The sequence below is a fragment of the Hoplias malabaricus genome, chromosome 8, assembly GCF_029633855.1.
Source record: "Hoplias malabaricus isolate fHopMal1 chromosome 8, fHopMal1.hap1, whole genome shotgun sequence".
Classification (NCBI taxonomy): Eukaryota; Metazoa; Chordata; class Actinopteri; order Characiformes; family Erythrinidae; genus Hoplias; species Hoplias malabaricus.
This window is the reverse complement of record NC_089807.1, coordinates 12,136,041-12,154,539: the sequence shown is the minus strand read 5'-3', so window position 1 is coordinate 12,154,539 and position 18,499 is coordinate 12,136,041. Positions and strand designations below refer to the sequence as shown.

The following is an 18,499-nucleotide window of genomic DNA, read 5'->3' as shown; positions in this document are numbered from 1 at the left end:
AGACATTCCTGCTGGGGTTAGCTAATGGAAACTGCGCTGGTCTCAAAGGAAATATCGCCTGTGTGTTTAAGGGGCCGCAGCACAGGACGTGGTTTACATACCATGCTTAATACACGTCTGCTGTTCAGGAGATGGACAGAATCAAGCTCTCTGCCTTTCCTTTTATAAAATCATTATTGGTGGATAGTGAAGTAACTGAACTGCTTTACTCGGGGAAGGCTACCACAAACACTTGTTTTGATGTTTTGCTTTGGCTTTGACATCTTTTCTTGTGAAGCTTATTTATTTTATGTCCTTCCTGTACAGTCCTGTGAAAGTGTAATTATCTGAAGAAGATAGGAAATGTTTATGCTTAAGAAAATTAGTGCAAGAGCCAGGACTTGAAGTGACTTTTCAAGCATAAAAACTCATTCCATTTTCTCCCAAAAGAGAAATCATGCTGGTTGGAATGCAAACAAGCTATTGAATATTAATATTAATAATAATAATAATGATTCACTAATGGCTTAACTGGCGGCACGGTGGCGCAGCAGGTAGTGTCGCAGTCACACAGCTCCAGGGACCTGGTGGTTGTGGGTTGATTCCTGCTCCGGGTGACTGTCTGTCTGTGAGGAGTTTGGTGTGTTCTCCCCGTGTCCGCGTGGGTTTCCTCCCACAGTCCAAAAACACACGTTGGTAGGTGGATTGGTGACTCGAAAGTGTCCGTAGGTGTCTGTGTTGCCCTGTGAAGGACTGGCGCCCCCTCCAGGGTGTAATCCCGCCTTGCGCCCAATGATTCCAGGTAGGCTCTGGACCCACCGCGACCCTGAACTGGATAAGTGCTTACAGATGAATGAATGAATAATGGCTTAACTGTGTGTGTGTGATAGTCTTATCTTCTCAGGGATGAGGCTGGGAGCTGACAGCCAGTTCAGTGATTTTCTGGATGGCCTTGGTCCTGGCCAGCTTGTGGGAAGGCAGACCCTAGCAACGCCCTCGATGGGTGAGGCACATTTCTTCATTTCTGATCAGACTTTTTCGTTAGATCTTTTCAACGTACCAATACTTTGATAAAGTCTTGTCTCAAAGCTCTTTCTGTTTGTGTTCAGGAGATGTTCAGATTGGTTTAATGGACAAAAAGGGGCAGCTCGAGGTGGAGGTTATCAGGGCACGTGGCCTTACTTCCAAACCAGGATCCAAATCGCTGCCAGGTAGTGTTTAATTCTACTCACTCATGTACTGTTCGGGTCAGTAAGAGCAGCGACACTAGTGGTCCTTTTTTTTCTTTTTTTTTTTTTTTTTTTTTTAAATGCAATTTTATCAATTCTCTTCACAGCTCCCTATGTCAAGGTTTACTTGCTGGATAATGGTGTATGCAAAGCCAAAAAGAAAACCAAGATTGCACGCAAAACACTCGACCCATTGTATCAGCAATCGCTGCTGTTCGAGGAGAGTCCGCAGGGTAAAGTCCTCCAGGTAGGAAACAGGTGGCGGGTTGCGTCTGTATCTGGTGTTTCTCTCAAAGTATTCCTCTCCTGTGTCATCTCAATGTTTGAAACTGTTGGAGCTGTGTTTGTCTAACAGGTAATAGTGTGGGGCGATTATGGCCGGATGGACCACAAGTGCTTCATGGGAGTTGCACAGATCCTATTAGAGGAGCTGGACCTTTCTAGCACAGTGATTGGCTGGTACAAACTGTTTCCTCCATCTTCATTGGTGGACCCAACGTTAGCTCCTCTCACTCGACGTGCTTCCCAGTCATCACTCGATTCAGGGCCGCCAGGCGTTAGGTCCTAGTGAACGGGAAAGGAACCAGAGCGAGAGAAAAACGCAATCGAACGGACCAAGGACCTGTGGCAACAATCAACGCCAGAGGGGCAGCCAGACAGACAGACGGACAGACAGACGGACAGTTTCACATTCAAAGCTTTGCTGGAGCCTGACAATCACTTCTCCTCTTTTTAATTTTCGTTTTTTGGATTGTAGAGGTTTTCCTTTGATCCACTCCGCTCCTTAATGCATGTTGTTTGTTTTTACGCCATGTTGCTGAGGTGATGAGTTAGCCCCAGTTTAAGAAACAAAGGGAATGACAAGCAGCTGAGAGCAATCTGCTTCGGCTGACAAAGAGGAGCCGACCTTGGTGCTGGTAGCCTGAGTGGTTCTTGCCAATCAGTAACATTTTTAGTTGCTTTTTAACCATATAAGGAGTGCGAGAGTGTGTGAGGCAGCAGTGTGATGATGGTTAAGAGAGAGTGAGGACAACACTGCCCCTCCCCCTCCCCCAAGTACAGGAAGCCTCTCTGCCGGAGGAGGCCTGAGGTCAAGGGTCTAAGGGCAAGGGTTAGTCTTCTCAGAGTCTACCCTCCTCCTCCTCCTGGGTGCTGAGTCGAGGGGCTGTTTCCTATGCCATTCTGCAGTGTGGCACTCACTCAGATAAAGAGACAGAGGGGGGATTAGCCTGAAAACCTTTGTCTGTTTACAGCAGTCTCCAGACTGCTCTGCCTTTTTTAGTTTCTCATTGATTTGAAACATTGCACACCTTCTAGAATGTGAAAACACAATGTTTTCAAACATTTGTGTCGTATAAGCCTCGAGGGAGACATTAAGACCACGTGTTAGACCACTGGGTTTTACGAAGCTACAGATATTATTTAGCTTCATTTCAGCCTGGCCAGGAGCTTACAGAAATGGTTTTCATTGACATACATACTAATATACACCTAATATAATTGACTACTTTGGATTCTGACCATAAAATATACTTTGAGCTCTATCCAGTACACAGAGAACCAGTCACTATGGACATGCCCAGTTCACTTAGGCAATAGCCAATCACTTTTTAATTATTTAGTACATTTCTCGGGACCTGCACATTATTGAATTTTCATTCAGTTGGGGTTTACATTATTTTAATCCAAGCACAAATGCTGGGATTTTTTAAATTTTTTTTTTTTTTTTTTTTTTTTTGTCGTCTAACAAACGTTGAAGAATAAATGGCCAAATTCTCATTAGCTTTATTATTAGCTTTAGTTTAGCATTTTTCATAGTGTCGTGTTTTAAGTTGATTACGATAAGTCTTAAAATTTCCCCTGAGCATTTGAAGGAGTGTGATTGGTGGTTCAGGAGATGGCCTGAGGTGGTGACCTCCCAAAACTCACCACCACCTCCCCTCAACACGGGCAACAGCATGACTCTGGAACTGTTCTAAGCTGCATGCACATTTTGTAAAACAAGACAGATGAGAAAAAAGAGACTAAAATAAATGTGTGTTAGTTCCACATACTGTAGGCCAGCTTGTATGTTGCATGTACTTGTACAGTTTGCTTGTACTTGATATTAATAGATTAACCAATAAAATGAAGCCATTCATTCCATGTGTGGGCATTTGGCCAGGTTCAGCCATTGCACACAGGCCTCTTTTTGGGGCTGAATGTCTATGAGAAGTTTTTGAATTGTTTTCTTTTTTTTCTTCTTTTTTACCCTATGGATAAATAAGTGCTGTACTGTAGTACTAAGCAAACACGAGGCCCCTGTTTTTACTGACGATGTTGGTGTTCACTGTAGTCTACTACTGTGGGGCTAGAATCGAGTTAGATAATGTGTATAAAACCAGAGCTATCTATATATGGAAAAAGATTATACAAATGAAAACAGCATAGATATATATACATATATTAAAAAAAGAAAAGTGTATCCAAGTAAACGTCGCCTACAGATACATACATGCACATATTGTAAATATGAGTCTGCTAAGAGGTTTACTTATATTTACAAAGTGGCCCTGTCTAAACGAATGAATGCTGTCTCCTGGCTCCGTTGAACGGAACAAAGGCTGAGAAGGGACACCTCTGGAGTTTCTGACACTTTCAGATATTTATGGCCAAAAAAAACGCTAGAATTGGGACCTCTGCCTGCCTGTTACTGCATTAGAACAAAGCTCATGAGATCATGTTTTGATAAGAAGTTTACTTTTCAGGTCCGTTATGGCAGACTCCTTTCCTTTACTTTGTCAGTATTATTCAAGGATACTGATTGTTTACAATTCATGTGTCCCACTGAAACAGAATAGAAAGTATTCACTGCAACAGTTCTTGTTTGTACAACAGATGTGGCTCAAATGATGTGTATGTTTTATATTCAAGAGTTCATTTTTATTATTTACAAATAAAAGACTGTGTGGAAGAACAGTAGCTCTGGAGCCTTTATGAACGTGTGTGTGTATATAGATAAATCATTTTTATCATGTCTTGCTGTAATTTTATTACTTTTATTACTTCATTGCTGTTACTTTATCACTAGGCTGTTTAGATGCAGATAATATATTATTTCTATGAGATACAGTACTGTGCAAATGTTTTAGGCACCAGAGACTGAGGTTTCAAAAGCTATACATCTGAGCCGTAGGTTTTTATTTGCTAAAAAAAAAAAACAAATAACGCCCGACACAGGAGAATAATGTTAATTGGTTTTATTCCAAAGTGTGATATTTTGTTATTGGTTTAATTTTTTACAAATCTCTTCTTGTGGCAGTCCATATTATTTGAGGTCATCATCCAATACCAATTTTTACTGGTTAATAAATAATGATTTTAAATGTGTGCTGTTGATTTAACAAAATAATGCAGTCAAGGAGAGTCTAAACAAAACATTGTTCTTCAAAGTCACTCACACCAACTACTTCATAAAAATATATATATTGTTTTTGTTATATTTTTGTAGTTCCTGTGATATATAACTTAATACAAACACCATGCTCACTGAGAAGGCATTAGTTTATAATATAAATTATTATATTAGTATATAATTATCTTGGGTGCCTAAGACTTCTGCGCAGTACTGTATACACTACATTGCCAAAAGTATTTGCTCCTCTGCTTTTGCACGCTTATGAACTTAAGTGACATCCTGTTCATAATCTATAAGGTTTAATATGATGTCAGCCCACTCTTTGCAGCTAAAACAGCCTCTACTCCTCTGGCGAAGGCTTTCCACAAGGTTTCCACATGAGGTTTATGGGAATTTTTGATCATTCTTCCAGAAGTGCATTTATGAGGTCAGACACTGATGTTGGACGAGAAGGACTGGCTCTCACACTCATCTCTAATTCACACCAAAGGTGGTCTATCAGGTTCAGGTCAGGACTCATCCATATCTTTATGGACCTTGCTTTGTGCACTGGTGCACTGTCATGTTGGAACAGGTAGAGGCCATCCCCAAACTATTCTCATAAATTTGGGAGCATGAAATTATCCAAAATCTCCTGCTATGTTGAAGCATTAACAGTTCCTTCCACTGAAACTAACGGGCTGAGCCCACCCCCTGAAAAACAACCCCACACAATCCTCTATACTAAACTTCATCAATGTGCCGGGCAGAGAAGCATGATTTGTAACTCCAGAGAACACAAATCCACTGCTCTGGAGTCCAATGGCGATGTGTTTTACACCAATGCATCAGAAGATTTTCATTGCACTTGGTGATGTAAGATTTGGATGCAGCTGCTTGGCCATGGAAAGCCATTCCATGAAGCTCTCTACCCACTTTTCTTGAGCTAAACTGAAGGCCATGTTAAGTTTGGACGTCTGTAACGATTGAATGCAGAAATTGGCCACCTCTGTGCACTATGCGCCTAAGCGTTCTCTGACCCCGATCTGTCGTTTTACATGGCCTTCCACTTTGTGGCTGAGTTGCTGTTGTTCCTAGTAACTTCCACTTTGATATAGTACAACTAACTGTGGAATATTTAGTAATGAGGAAAACTTACAACTGGTCTTGCACTGGTGGCATCCTATCACAGAACAACGCTGGAATTCACTGAGGTCTTAAGTGTGAATGATTCTTTCACAAATGTTTCTGGAAGCAATCTTCATGTCTAGGTGCTTGGTTTTATACATTCCATGGTTGGGTGAGTGAATACATTAGACACCTACCTTTTCAGTGTTAAATTGTGTTTGACAGGTCTGTTGAATTTATATAATTTTTAGCTATGTATCTGAGACTAGTATTATTCTCTGAGGTGTCTAATATTTACACTGAGATTTTGTCCTTTTTCCTGAAGACTTTGTTAGTCATTCTTTAGTCAATCAAATGTTAGTCACTGCAGCGCTGTGAATGATACAACACTACATTTTACCTGTACTATTGTATGACCTTTTCCTGAGCACCTAAGAACGGGGTGAAATGAAGTTTACAATTTATACAGAGCAACAGATGGACTCCAGTCTGTAATTGTTGGATATATATAGTAAGCAGAGCTGATAAAATGAATAATGGGTATAGAAACAAGGACGTGGCTGTGGTATATTGGCTGATCAGTTAGATATATTTAACAATCTAAGTGTCCTGTGTCACATGTTTCCACTGGACCCCTGCTTTGAGTTATCCTAATGCTTTTTACTTGAACTTTCAATGTCTTTATTGTGCTTTAAGTCAATGGGCAATACAACAGCATACAAAGGTAATGTATTTTCAATTAATTCTGCTGTTGTATTTACATTTTATACATTTATACTTTTAACTTTTATAATTTATACATTTAACTCTATTGAGGTGTTTGGGGAAAACTGATGTGCTAAACGAGTGCTGTGTAGAGATTATTAGTCTACTCACAATCCAGACCCTCCACCCTGTGGGGACACCGAGTACTACAGTACAACATCAATTCACCATAGAGCATTAGATGTTCATTTATCTGCTATAATACAATATAATAATATTAGTGAGGTTCATTTTAAAAACAGCATGGAAAAAACTCTTTAAGGTTGTTTTGCAGTAGAGATGTGTTCATTAGTTTGGACAATTCATTCATTTATTATTTTCTGCAAACACTGATCAGGGCCACTGTGGGTCTGGAACCTACACGGAGTCTTTGAGTGCAAGGGAGGAATACATCCTGGACAGGTTCCCAGTCAATCGCAGGGCATCACACAATCTCACCTATGGGCAATTTCACACAGTCACTCCACCTACCAACATGTATGCTTTCAGAGCGTGGAAGGAAACCAGAGCACCAGGAAGAAACCCTCAAACTCCTCACAGACATGGAACCTGGGATACGGATTGATTCCATTACCCTGAGATAATGGAGCTGTGTGGTTCATGTGTGGTTCATTCATTCATTATCTGTAAGCGCTTATCCAATTCAGGGTCGCGGTGTGTCCAGAGCCTACCTGGAACCATTGGGCGCAAGGCGGGAATACTTCAAAGGGGAACACACACACATTCACTCACACGTACGGACACTTTTGAGTCGCCAATCCACCTACCAACGTGTGTTTTTGGACTATGGGAGGAAACCGGAGCACCCGGAGGAAACCCACACAGACACAGGAAGAACACACCAACTCCTCACAGACAGTCACCCGAAGTGGAACTCGAACCCACAACCTCCAGGTCCCTGGAGCTGTGTGTCTGAGACACTACCTGCTTTATTATTTATTTATTTTAATCTAAGTCTACACTATATTGACAAAAGGTTTGTAGACACCAGCTTACCAATATTTCTCCTGAAATCAAAGGTGATAATGGAGAGTTTTTCTTCAATTTGCTGTAGCAACAGCTCCTGCTATTCTTAGAAGCTCTGTAAGGATATGATAGAATTCAGAGCAGTTGCTTTAGCAGAGTCATCAGGTAATGATATTGAATGATTAGTTCTGGAAAACAAAAGCAGTCCAACTCATCTTTTAACATACAGTGTATGCACATGCTGGCTCTGAGTGCTTTAAGGGAGAAAGTGAGCTGAACTCAGTGATTTAATGCTGCAAAACTGAGAGCTTGAGTCTAGACTTCTGTAAAAGATGCTGATAGACCACATGCTTCTTTATCAGTGCAGGAATTTATATAGTTACTTATCAGGTCATTTCAAGTCATTACCACAGACAGGTTAGTAATACTGCAGAATACTGTCTGAGATAATCTCCACATATTTATTTCCATTACCGAAAGTAAAAGTCTTTTAAAAGATGTTGTTTTTAATGGCCCTGACACATTTGAGACTCATTTGAGATTATTAAAAATCCAGGAGGGGACTCTTATTTTACTACCTCTGTTAATTTTTAAGATAAAATTATTAATTACTAAATTGATAAGAAATGCAAAGATGTCCAACTGTAAAATAACCAGCATAAATTAAACATAAAAAATGTAAATATACATTTTAAAAACTATAACTATTAATTAAGAAGGACTGGCGCCCCCTCCAGGGTGTGTTCCCGCCTTGTGCCCAGTGATTCCGGGTAGGCTCCAGATCCACCGCGACCCTGAACTGGATAAGGGTTACAGACAATGAATGAATGAATTAACTATTACTTTACAAATGTACAGCTTGCCTGTTCTCTCTTTATTTTGAGTGGCTTCATTAGGTGTCACTTGGATTGTTAAGCAGACTATACTCTTGGTGGAAGCTTTCCAAATCATTTTAGATATTAGTTTTTTAAATAAATGTACGCACTAGAAGGGCTTGTTCTATTAGTATATGTACCAACTTCTCAAAATTTTCAGCTTAAATATGTTAATTAAAATCCAATAAAATGAGAGGGGGCGGCACGTGGCGCAGCAGGTAGTGTCGCAGTCACACAGCTCCAGGGGCCTGAAGGTTGTGGGGTCGTTTCCCGCTCTGGGTGACTGTCTGTGAGGAGTTGGTGTGTTCTCCCCGTGTCCGCGTGGGTTTCCTCCGGGTGCTCCGGTTTCCTCCCAAAGTCCAAAAACACATGTTGGTAGGTGGATTGGCGACTCAAAAAAAGTGTCCGTAGGTGTGAGTGAATGTGTGTGTGTGTGTGTGTGAGGGTTGCCCTGTGAGGGACTGGCGCCCGGTGATTCCGGGTAGGCTCTGGACCCACCGAGACCCTGGATTGGATAAGCGGTTACAGATAATGAATGAATAAAATGAGAGGTCCACAAAAAGGACATAAAATGATACATTAGTATTTTTAAAATCAGAGTCCTGGTTCCTGTTGCCACTATTTCTCCACAAAGCACCAGTTCATGTTACAAACTGTGACCATCATAGGACATTAAGAAAAAATCAGTAGACTGTCTCCTTCGAAAAACTTGTGTCATTTAGACAGGTGTGTCTGTACTTTTGACAACTAGACTAACAGCAATAAAAAGGGATTTGGAATAATTGCGGGTTGGAGCCTACCTGGAATCATTGGGCACAAGGCAGGAATACACCCTGGAGGGGGCGCCAGTCCTTCACAGGGCAACACACAAACACACTTTTGAGTCATCAATCCACATGTGTTTTTGGACTGTGGGAGGAAACCCATGCGGACACAGGAAGAACACACCAAACTCCTCACAGACAGTCACCCGGAGCAGTACTCGAACCCACAACCTCCAGGTCCCTGGAGCTGTGTGACTGCGACACTACCTGCTTTCTGGTTTCTATAATAAAGGTCTTTTCCACATAACCACTGAGGAAAAGCTTTTACAAGGATGTATATGACAGAATATTAAATAAAGTAACACTTTTATAATCTCATCCATAAAATCAACATGATCCATATTCCAGATCTAAGGCTTTTGTGAGAGTGAGGAGGACACTAAGCTCTCAATGCCTTATAGAAGCCTGATTCAAAGCCCAAGCCCAAAGGCATTCTTTCTCAAAATGACACAGATTATCTACAAACCTTAAAGGGTACATTAGATACATTCTAAAATGTTGTGCTGTTGTCCCAATGCTCACACTTGCCCACCCAGGTTTGAGGAGGGGATGCTGGTGTTTCAGGGTACTCTTTGTCTCTGTTCTCATCTAGTTCTCTCCTTTTAGTTTAGCCGTGGTAGTTAGATCCACTGGACTCACTGTATCTACTCTCTGACTGTATTCATATTCTCTATACATCTTTTTACTCCCTTCGTGTTATTGACTGCCCTCCAGTCCGGCGCAACTCTGATGAAAGTCTCGCTGCTGGAGTCTCCTGCTCACTCGCCTTGAGACCAGTAATCTCCCCTCGATTCCCTGTATCTGCTACACTCCATACATCTCCAGACGTACCGCCACACATCTGTGGCACCTGTCCTCACCACGCAGCCGATCTGGGATGTGTGATGGGACTGATTAAGCTCTGACGTTACTGACTCCAAAGCTGTTTCTTGTTTGCTCGCCTGTGTTTTTTATTTGAGTCTTGTTTTAACTTGTGATACCTCCTTTGTGACACCATCAGGTTGTAAAAAGCGCTATACCAGTAAATTTGATTTGACTCAATAGGATCTTCATTCATTCCTTCATTATCTGTAAGCGCTTATCCAGTTCAGGGTCACGGTGGGTCCAGAGCCTACCTGGAATCATTGGGCGCAATGCAGGAATACACCCTGGAGGGGGCGCCAGTCCTTCACAGGGCAACACACACATTCACGCCTACGGACACTTTTGAGTCGCCAATCCACCTACCAACGTGTGGACTGTGGGAGGAAACCGGAGCACCCGGAGGAAACCCACACAGACACGGGGAGAACACATCAACTCCTCACAGACAGTCACCCGGAGCGGGAATCGAACCCTGGAGCTGTGTGACTGCGACACTACTGTCGCCTGCTGCGCCACCATGCCGATAGGATCTCTCAAGGAATTTTGGGCATGTGGTCGCTGCTAAGCCTGCATTTAGGTCTGAGATAAAGGCTGCACAGGGGGCAACAAGAGGGCCCTAGTTTGCACCCCTCGGATCCCCCAAAACTTGTCATGTTTTGTAGGTACACACAATCATGGACCTCAGGACCACAAGTATGCTCCCAGCACTCTTCAGCTCACATGCTACTTCCTGTAACGTGTTTTCTGTTGCTGATTCTTTTTGTTAAACACAAATGACCGTGTTCTGATGTTTGTTATTGTGAGCTTTTAGCTTCTGTGGGTTCAGAACCACAGAACACTGAGCTGTTGCAAACAGATGTAGAGGTGGGGGGTGATGCTAAATAAACCCACACGCCAGTGTAGAGCAAGCTGGGACAGTGGTGTGAACTGTCTGGTTTCAGGCTGCGTGGGAAATGAAATCATGGCCGTGAAAAGATTGCGAACATTTTTAAAGAGGAGGTGATTTATGCCGTGCTGAGCAAATATGTAAAAAAGCATACCGCAGCTCCAGACCTCCATTCCTCAAATGAATCTATTGCTAATATTTTAAGACTCGTTACTCATTCTCTTCTGCCTTGATCCCGATGGCCATATAATCCTCACAGTATTTTTACGACTGGGGTTATTGGAGAAATCGTCTGGGCTCTCACCATCCCTCAGCGCCATGCCATACGCACATTCTGCACAAATGTGTTTCAGCTTGACGGATCCTGAGGATGAGGCCCAAACATCTCTAGGCTAAACTAAACTCAAAGGTCTGCTGCCTCTCCTCGGTGCTGCTCAGATGGAGCTCAGCTCCTGCTGGACTTTGCTTTTACAGAACTGCAAATCAGCACATTGTAGGAGAATATTTCAGCAGGCTAAATATATATCTGTATGACCTACATCCTGCATCCATGTTTAAAAAAAGGAAAAAAAAAGATTCCTTATGGGAGATTCATGTTTGAAGGTGTCCTTTATTATTACTGACCAGTGTCATTGCTTGTGTAATCTCCAAAGAAAAGCATTAAAAGAAATGGGATGCTCTGGCCTAGATGTACATAAGGTTTATGTACAGGTCTCCAAGCTCAAGCATGGGCTACCAGAATTGGGCTTTAGAGCAGTGGGCCAGCATTCTCTGGTGGGATGGAGGTCCATTACTTTTAGGAAGAGTTAGAGTGGCACCTGTGAAGTGACCAGAACTAATTATCTTACTTCTTGGCCGAATGCCATCAAATCCTCACAGATGACTCCAGTATGAAACATGACTATATACGGGCTAGAAAGTGCACCATACAATAACCGATTTAGCTTCTAAACCTCGCGGCTGAAAGGATTTTCCATTGTAGTGATCACCAACACTTTTTCTGCAGATTATTCTCCTCTAAAAAAAGCAGCTTATTAAAAAATGTCAAGGTCAAATCTGCCTTTAAAATAGTTACCGGTAATCTTAAATTAACAGCAGTCAAATAAGTCACATTCAATTATTGGTCACCCCTTTTGGTGCTGTAATGACAAACTCATGCCACTAGAGTGTGTGTTCTTGTTATCTGTGCTCACCACACAGTGCAGTGTCAGTCCACTGTTGTGATCATCTTCAGGGTGATCAGCTCTGTGTCTTAGAGGGAAATACAAAGTCAAGACATTAGTTGTACATTCTGAAGAATTATAAACCATAATTATAAAGCACCTTCTGATCTCACCATTGTCTTTCACATTTCCCTTGTTTCCCCTGTTGCTGTAGACTTTTCTAAAGTCTTAAAGAAGTCTGTTCATAGAGAAAGAAATGAAAGACATCTCCTACTGTGCTGTATGAAGGACATAATTAAACTGTATTAAGAAATGATAAAAATGCATTTTTGAGTTCTGGAAAGAGCTGAAGGTGACTTTAGAAGACGTTTGTAGAAAATGAATAATCATCAAGCGGATTCTATACTGTGTTCTTTGATCAGAAATTATTGTTTCATGTAACTTAAATAAAATGATTTGTGTCTGTGGTTTTATGCTTTTCTACAGAACGGCAGACATCCTAACGAACCTAAGCAAGCTCATTACAAGTCACTTCAACTGTTTTGTGAATCTATTTGCACACAAAGAACAATACAAATTTCTATTTCCTCCTCATGTTTCCTTTTATTTCTTTTCATGTGTCTAAAGAAGGGCGACGCAGCAGGTAGTGTCACAGTCACACAGCTCCAGGGACCTGGAGGTTGTGGGTTCGATTCCCGCTCCGGGTGACTGTCTGTGAGGAGTTGGTGTGTTCTCCCTGTGTCCACATGGGTTTCCTCCCACACTCCAAAAAACACATGTTGGTAGGTGGATTGGTGACTCAAAAGTGTCCGTAGGTGTGAGTGAATGTGTGTGTGTCTGTGTTGCCTTGTGAAGGACTGGTGCCCCCTCCAGGGTGTGTTCCTGCCTTGCGCCCAATGATTCCAGGTAGGCTCTGGACCCACTGCGACCCTGAACTGGATAAGGGTAACAGATAATGAATGAATGGGTGTGTCTAAAGATACATGTACTTGGATTCTTTTGGACTCCTTGTACATTAAATTAGGTGCTCAAAATATGTTCACAGGCCCCAGTCAGAGGCCCAAAAATATGCATGGTAATTGCTAAAACAGATGGATTATTATTATTTGCTTTGATTAAATGTCTAAAGAGCACATTTGAAGGCTCCAAAATGCAGATCCACTCATGGGCATATAGATCCAGTGTGGGGAACAGTTGTAACGGAATCTGTCGTACTCGAGTTGACACATTTGAAGGCGGTTTCAGGAAAAACACTGTGAATAAAGCATGAAAGCACACACAACTTTAGTAGACGGTGCCTAAAACCACATTTACTCTCACATCTTATACTCAGTGGATCAGATTCATTGTAGCAATAATTTAAAAATGGTATTTGGAGTTTTTATCCCTGGACCAACCGTGATCCTGAACAGGAGAAATCGGTTACAGAAAATGAATGAATGAATGAATGAATGAATGAATGAACAGGGCTCTCACTCTGTGTAAGTGCATATGTACATATTTTCCTATTTGTTTTCAACCCAGTATGCTATTTTTCCCCAAACGTTTTCAAATTGTTTTACTTTACTTTGACTGTTTTACTATAATTTATTTTATTTTCATATTTCATAATTGTGTACTGCACCATGAACACGGTGCATTTAAACATGTAACGATATGATATACACATTATGGCCATTGTTGTAGATCATTCATTTATTTTGAATATTTCTTTCCAGTTATTGACTAGTTTTTGAATATGTTAACAACCTGTTGGATGCTAATTAGTGAAACTGCTGAAGTAAATGACTATTTGAAAGTTGCGTGAGCCGTAACATCTCTCTCTCTCTCTCCCTCTCCCTCCCTCTCTCTCTCTCTCTCCCTCTCTCTCGCTCCCTCTCTCTCTCTCTCTCTCTCCCTCTCCCTCTCTCTCTCTCTCTCTCTCCCTCGTCACGTGGTTGGAGCGGGAGCAGCTAGGAGCTGGTGTAGTGAGCGGTGGCGCGTTTATGTCAGAGTCGGAGCTTCATTAACTCAACTCTGACCAGCAGTTTATTAACAGACTACAAACATAGCGCTGCTATCCTTTAACTGTGGACCAGTGTCTGTAAATGGCGCTAAACTTGTCCACTGTGAGAAAACCGCTGCTTCTACAGTGAGTAATACAAAGTCTCAGTTAATATCTAGTGTAAAAATGGGTTTAAGGCTAACGGTCGTTTTAAACGCTACGTGTGGGACGTGTTAGACTGTGGTGATACCCGGGCTAGAGGTTAACGGTTAGTGAAAGGGAAGGTCTCTATCGATATATTTTCGATTTAACTCGCCTCACGGGCGCATTTTATATCAGCCATTCTTAAATGGGAGAGAAAAGCTTCCCCTTCTCAGCTCTCTCTCTCTCTTTCTTTTTCTCTGTCTCTCCGCTGTTGACATAGGCTTTTAACGGACATTTGTTCCAATCACTTCGCCAGCCTGTTGTCATGTTTCTGCTCCACTTGGTTTCGGTAAACCTCTGTGAACTCCGTTCTGTCTCGTTTCATCGGGAGTCGTTACCCGTGCGCGTTCCCACGCTCTTCTCTTTATCTCGCGCGCAGAGAAGCAACAGTTTCCCGTCAGCTCCGTCCAGCCGCTCTGGTATCGACTCTCCTTCTCGGAGACCGGCGCATTCAGGGACCACCGAGAGAGCGGAAAGGAAAAACTTTATGCAAATGAGACGCGAAACTCGCCGGGCGGCGGCCAATCAAATTGCAGACAGTTAGTTAGCAGACATACGTCAGGTCCATATTCATTTCAGGTTGATACAGGACTGGTGGAAAAAAAAGTGGCGGGAAACTGATTTCCTGCTGTACTTAAGGTATTTATTTCGGACTTTCTGACCGTTACTCACCTGCGTTTCCCTGGAACACGCGACCTAAGCAACGCGTCCGCAAACAGGTCACCATTCTGAGAGGTATGGGTTAAGCTTGTCTGCGCTAGGCGCCGGGTCAGAGGAGGTCCGTCAGGGGCACGTCTTCACAGCCGTTAGTTTAGGAGTTTACCGGTCACTTAACTAGTGACAGCTAACTGACCTGACACAGTCTCTCTCTGGACCCCTGGCGTTTTTTAAATTCCTTTTCTATTTTGATAGTAAGCGATGGAGATTCAGGTCCAAACATGCCCATTTTTCGTTGGATACTTAAGTATACCTTTAAAACTTACTTCATTAACAGGATATCATTGACATAACCCTGAGGGCCCGTTTTCACAGCTGGTGCTTTGGTGAACAAATAGTGCCTGCCCGTTGCTCTTTTCTCTGAGCGTAAGGTGTAAATCCGCCGTCTGTGATTCTCTTTCCTACACAGAGGGAGGTAAAGAGAGACTTACGTTAATGTGGGGTGATGGTGACCCCCTCCGCCTCCCTCCCTCTCCCTCTCTCTCCCTCTCCCTCTCTCCTCCTCCTTTCTCTCCACCCGATTTCTACCCCTGAGATGGAGTCACTTCTTCACAACTCCGGCTCGGAGTCGGCTCGCGCGCATCGCCCGCGGCTATACTTCTCGCTCTCTCAGCAAGTGGAGGTTCCCTTGTTGTTGTGATCTATAAAATAAAAGAAAAACAATCGGTGTTAATAGATAGGAAACAGTTTTTGTAGATAAGGGACTGGAGCTGTGGTTGACAGTTACAAAAAAACAACAACAACAACAACAGCAGAAAGAGTCGGAACGCCTGTAGCTGCTGTAGTATATGAGCGCGCATTCGGCGCCCAACGCACGCGCCCAGCCGCCGCTGGTGGTGATGCCATGCCCCGCGGACACGGCGCAGACGAGCGCGCCTCGGGCCTCTGGATGAAAGGTGCATCCCCGGGGCGCCGCACGGAGAACGTGCGGATGAAAGATGTGGAAGCGGCGCGCGGGGTGATGAGCGCGGAAGAGCCACGGAGCAGAGCGCACGGAGCGCAGGGAGCGCGCCTCAGCCTGCTCGGGAAACCACTGACGTACAGCGCGCAAACCGGCCGCCGCAACGCACGCTACAGGAAACTACAGAACTACCTTTACAACGTGCTGGAGAGACCGCGAGCCTGGGCCTTCATCTACCACGCTTTCGTGTGAGTGCTACCCTTATCTCTGTCCTTTCCACCTCATTCATTCATTCATTCAGCTGTACTTTTCTCAGCTGCTGATACCAGTTGAGGGTGGGTAACTTCACAGCAGTGTTAATGAAACTTAACGTGTGGTGAACTTAGGACTACAAAATAGAAAAAGAAAGATATTGGTCTCATACCAAATGCTGCACATTTTTATTAGGATTTTTATTAAAAACGTTCTTATTACTTCAATAAAATAGTTGTCTTAATATAGCACTAATATTTCTTGTATGTGTAAACGCCACACTAAGAATGCAGATATGACAAAAAGATGGAAGTTGACTTTGCAAAATTTTAGAATAAAACCCATTATATTCCGTATCCGTATGCACAACTCTACAGGCATTCATTCAGCATTGTATTGATTAGTATGCAGAGACACCAGTGACATAAAGTCGTGACCCTGTCCCATGGATCCAGTCCCTTCTGTTAAAGTGAAAGGACCTATGGGACAAGATCACTTGACCTTATGTATAAATACTAACACAATTCAGTGACTTCACACACTCCGACAAAACTGTACTTCACATGCTGCACATGTCACTGAAATGGAACTCACAAGGATGAGGGAAACTAGCTCTATCACACTGTACTCTATTGCAGTTTTATTTTTAAGGTGAGTATGTTTATTCTGACCCAGATCTGGGTCATTTATTTTCCATTATTAATTCAGAGATGTTATGAACTCATCCATTACTGTTACTGTAAGTCCTGAACACAAATGCACATTGTAAAAGTGTATCCAACACTTGTGGATTTACCGAGATGTTTATAGGAGGATCGATATTAGGATGTTTTTGTTCATGGTTTATCGTAATATACTGTAAAACTAGCACATTCTCAGCATGTTTTCCAAACTCGAATGAATGTACCCTGTTTGTTTTAATCCACTCTGCACAAAATTACACTAGGTGTTAATTCTAGTCTGGGTTTTTTGCTGGTGTTTTGCAAAAAAAATTGTGTTTATAAGCACTTACTGATATTTTCTCTGAGAGAGAGTGAGAGCGATAGAGAGAGAGAGTGAGTGGGTGAGTGAGTTTGGCCTTCACAATAATAAATGCACATGCTGTATTGCCTCACTTCAACAGCCGGCGGCTGTGATAGAGAGTAGAGTCAGCTTTTTTCTACACTCATCAAACATAAATTACACAATGAAAAGTCCAAATGGTAAAATGGTGTTTATGTTTGTGGGAGGAATTGTTTTGCCTATTCCCTGTAACCTCTGAAAAAAACATAGATTGTTTCAAAGTGTCTTCATGCGTGATTTAACAATTGAGCTGCAATCTTTAATATTTATATTTATCCCAGTCATAAAATGGGTGCATTTATAATAAGGCATCAAATTAACATACTGGTAACCTGAACCATCTGAAGCACTCCATTCCTTTCAGCAGGCTTTTAGAACCTGTGTTAAGAGATGCTCAGTTATTTGAGGCTCATATCACTTTTAGAGTTGTACTTGACAAAGCTTGATTTACATCGTCATACATATCACAGCAAAATGTCCGGTGTCCAGTTCACTTCTAAAGAGTTAAATTATCTCCTACAGTCTATTCTTAAGTCCAGCTGGACACAAATGAAAGCTGTAAGTGCTAGTTAAACAGCGCAGTTCTTGTCGCGTATGAAATGAAAAGTTATTTTGCTCTTTTTTCAAATATAAGAAAGGGATTAGAGTTTCTGCAAACTTCCTTTAAGAGATTCTGAAACTTCCGTGAGGGAGGAAGGGGAGCCATCACTCGGATGGTACGATTGGAGTGTGGAGAGGGGTTGCAAGGCAGGATGTTGTTGTTTTATTTGTGCAGACAGCACAGCTGAGGTCATAGGGGTTAAGTTGTTACATCTGCCCAGAGCACAAGATCCCACACCATTTAGCAACTCTAAGAACATCCCACTTTTACAACACATTTAACTGGCTCATCAACAAAGAAACACTGACTTACTACAGCAGTCAGAGAATGATAGAAATCCCATGTGATTCTCCAGGTTATATCCTCTACTTTGTGTGTCAAACCTTAAGTTATATTTGAAGTGTTTTATCTGGGAAGGTCTATGACACTCTTAAAAATGACAGATATGTAATAGGACGTGATATTATTTTTTTTAATAGCGGTGCTAGTGAGGGCCATGTTGTTAAAGGTTTTGGGGCAGTTAGATTAGCCTGGATGAAACATAGTATGAGAAAGCAATAAACAAATAAAAAGCAAATGATTCTCCTCTCTATTGCATGCAACGCTCAAGAGCCTCTTGCAGCAGATGGAACAATTTGCTGTTTTTAATTCACTGTGAATTTATGCGAATTGGAAGCGGACTTGGTTTGGTCTCAGATTAGTCAGATCATAGCTAAACAGGAT

The 18,499-nt window shown here is 42.2% G+C and overlaps 2 protein-coding genes across 8 annotated transcripts in view; both read left to right on the top strand.

Moving 5' to 3' along the window:
- The window catches only part of LOC136705248 (regulating synaptic membrane exocytosis protein 1-like), an 87,124-nt gene extending 82,985 nt beyond the window's left edge, over positions 1-4,139 (top strand). For all 6 annotated transcript variants that reach the window (XM_066678637.1, XM_066678634.1, XM_066678635.1 and 3 more), the window contains 4 exons: positions 870-982; positions 1,089-1,190; positions 1,316-1,455; positions 1,564-4,139. In XM_066678637.1, the coding sequence (XP_066534734.1) occupies positions 870-982; positions 1,089-1,190; positions 1,316-1,455; positions 1,564-1,776 (568 nt within the window). In that variant the 3' untranslated portion in view covers positions 1,777-4,139. The remainder of the gene's footprint in view (positions 1-869; positions 983-1,088; positions 1,191-1,315; positions 1,456-1,563) is intronic.
- Positions 4,140-15,592: 11,453 nt separating this feature from the next.
- Positions 15,593-18,499, top strand: part of kcnq5a (potassium voltage-gated channel, KQT-like subfamily, member 5a) — a 216,459-nt gene continuing 213,552 nt past the window's right edge. The window contains exon 1 of one of the 2 annotated variants that reach the window (XM_066678508.1): positions 15,593-16,109. In XM_066678508.1, coding sequence (XP_066534605.1) covers positions 15,805-16,109 — 305 coding nt within the window. In that variant the 5' untranslated portion in view covers positions 15,593-15,804. The remainder of the gene's footprint in view (positions 16,110-18,499) is intronic. The other variant, XM_066678509.1, reaches the window with a different exon arrangement.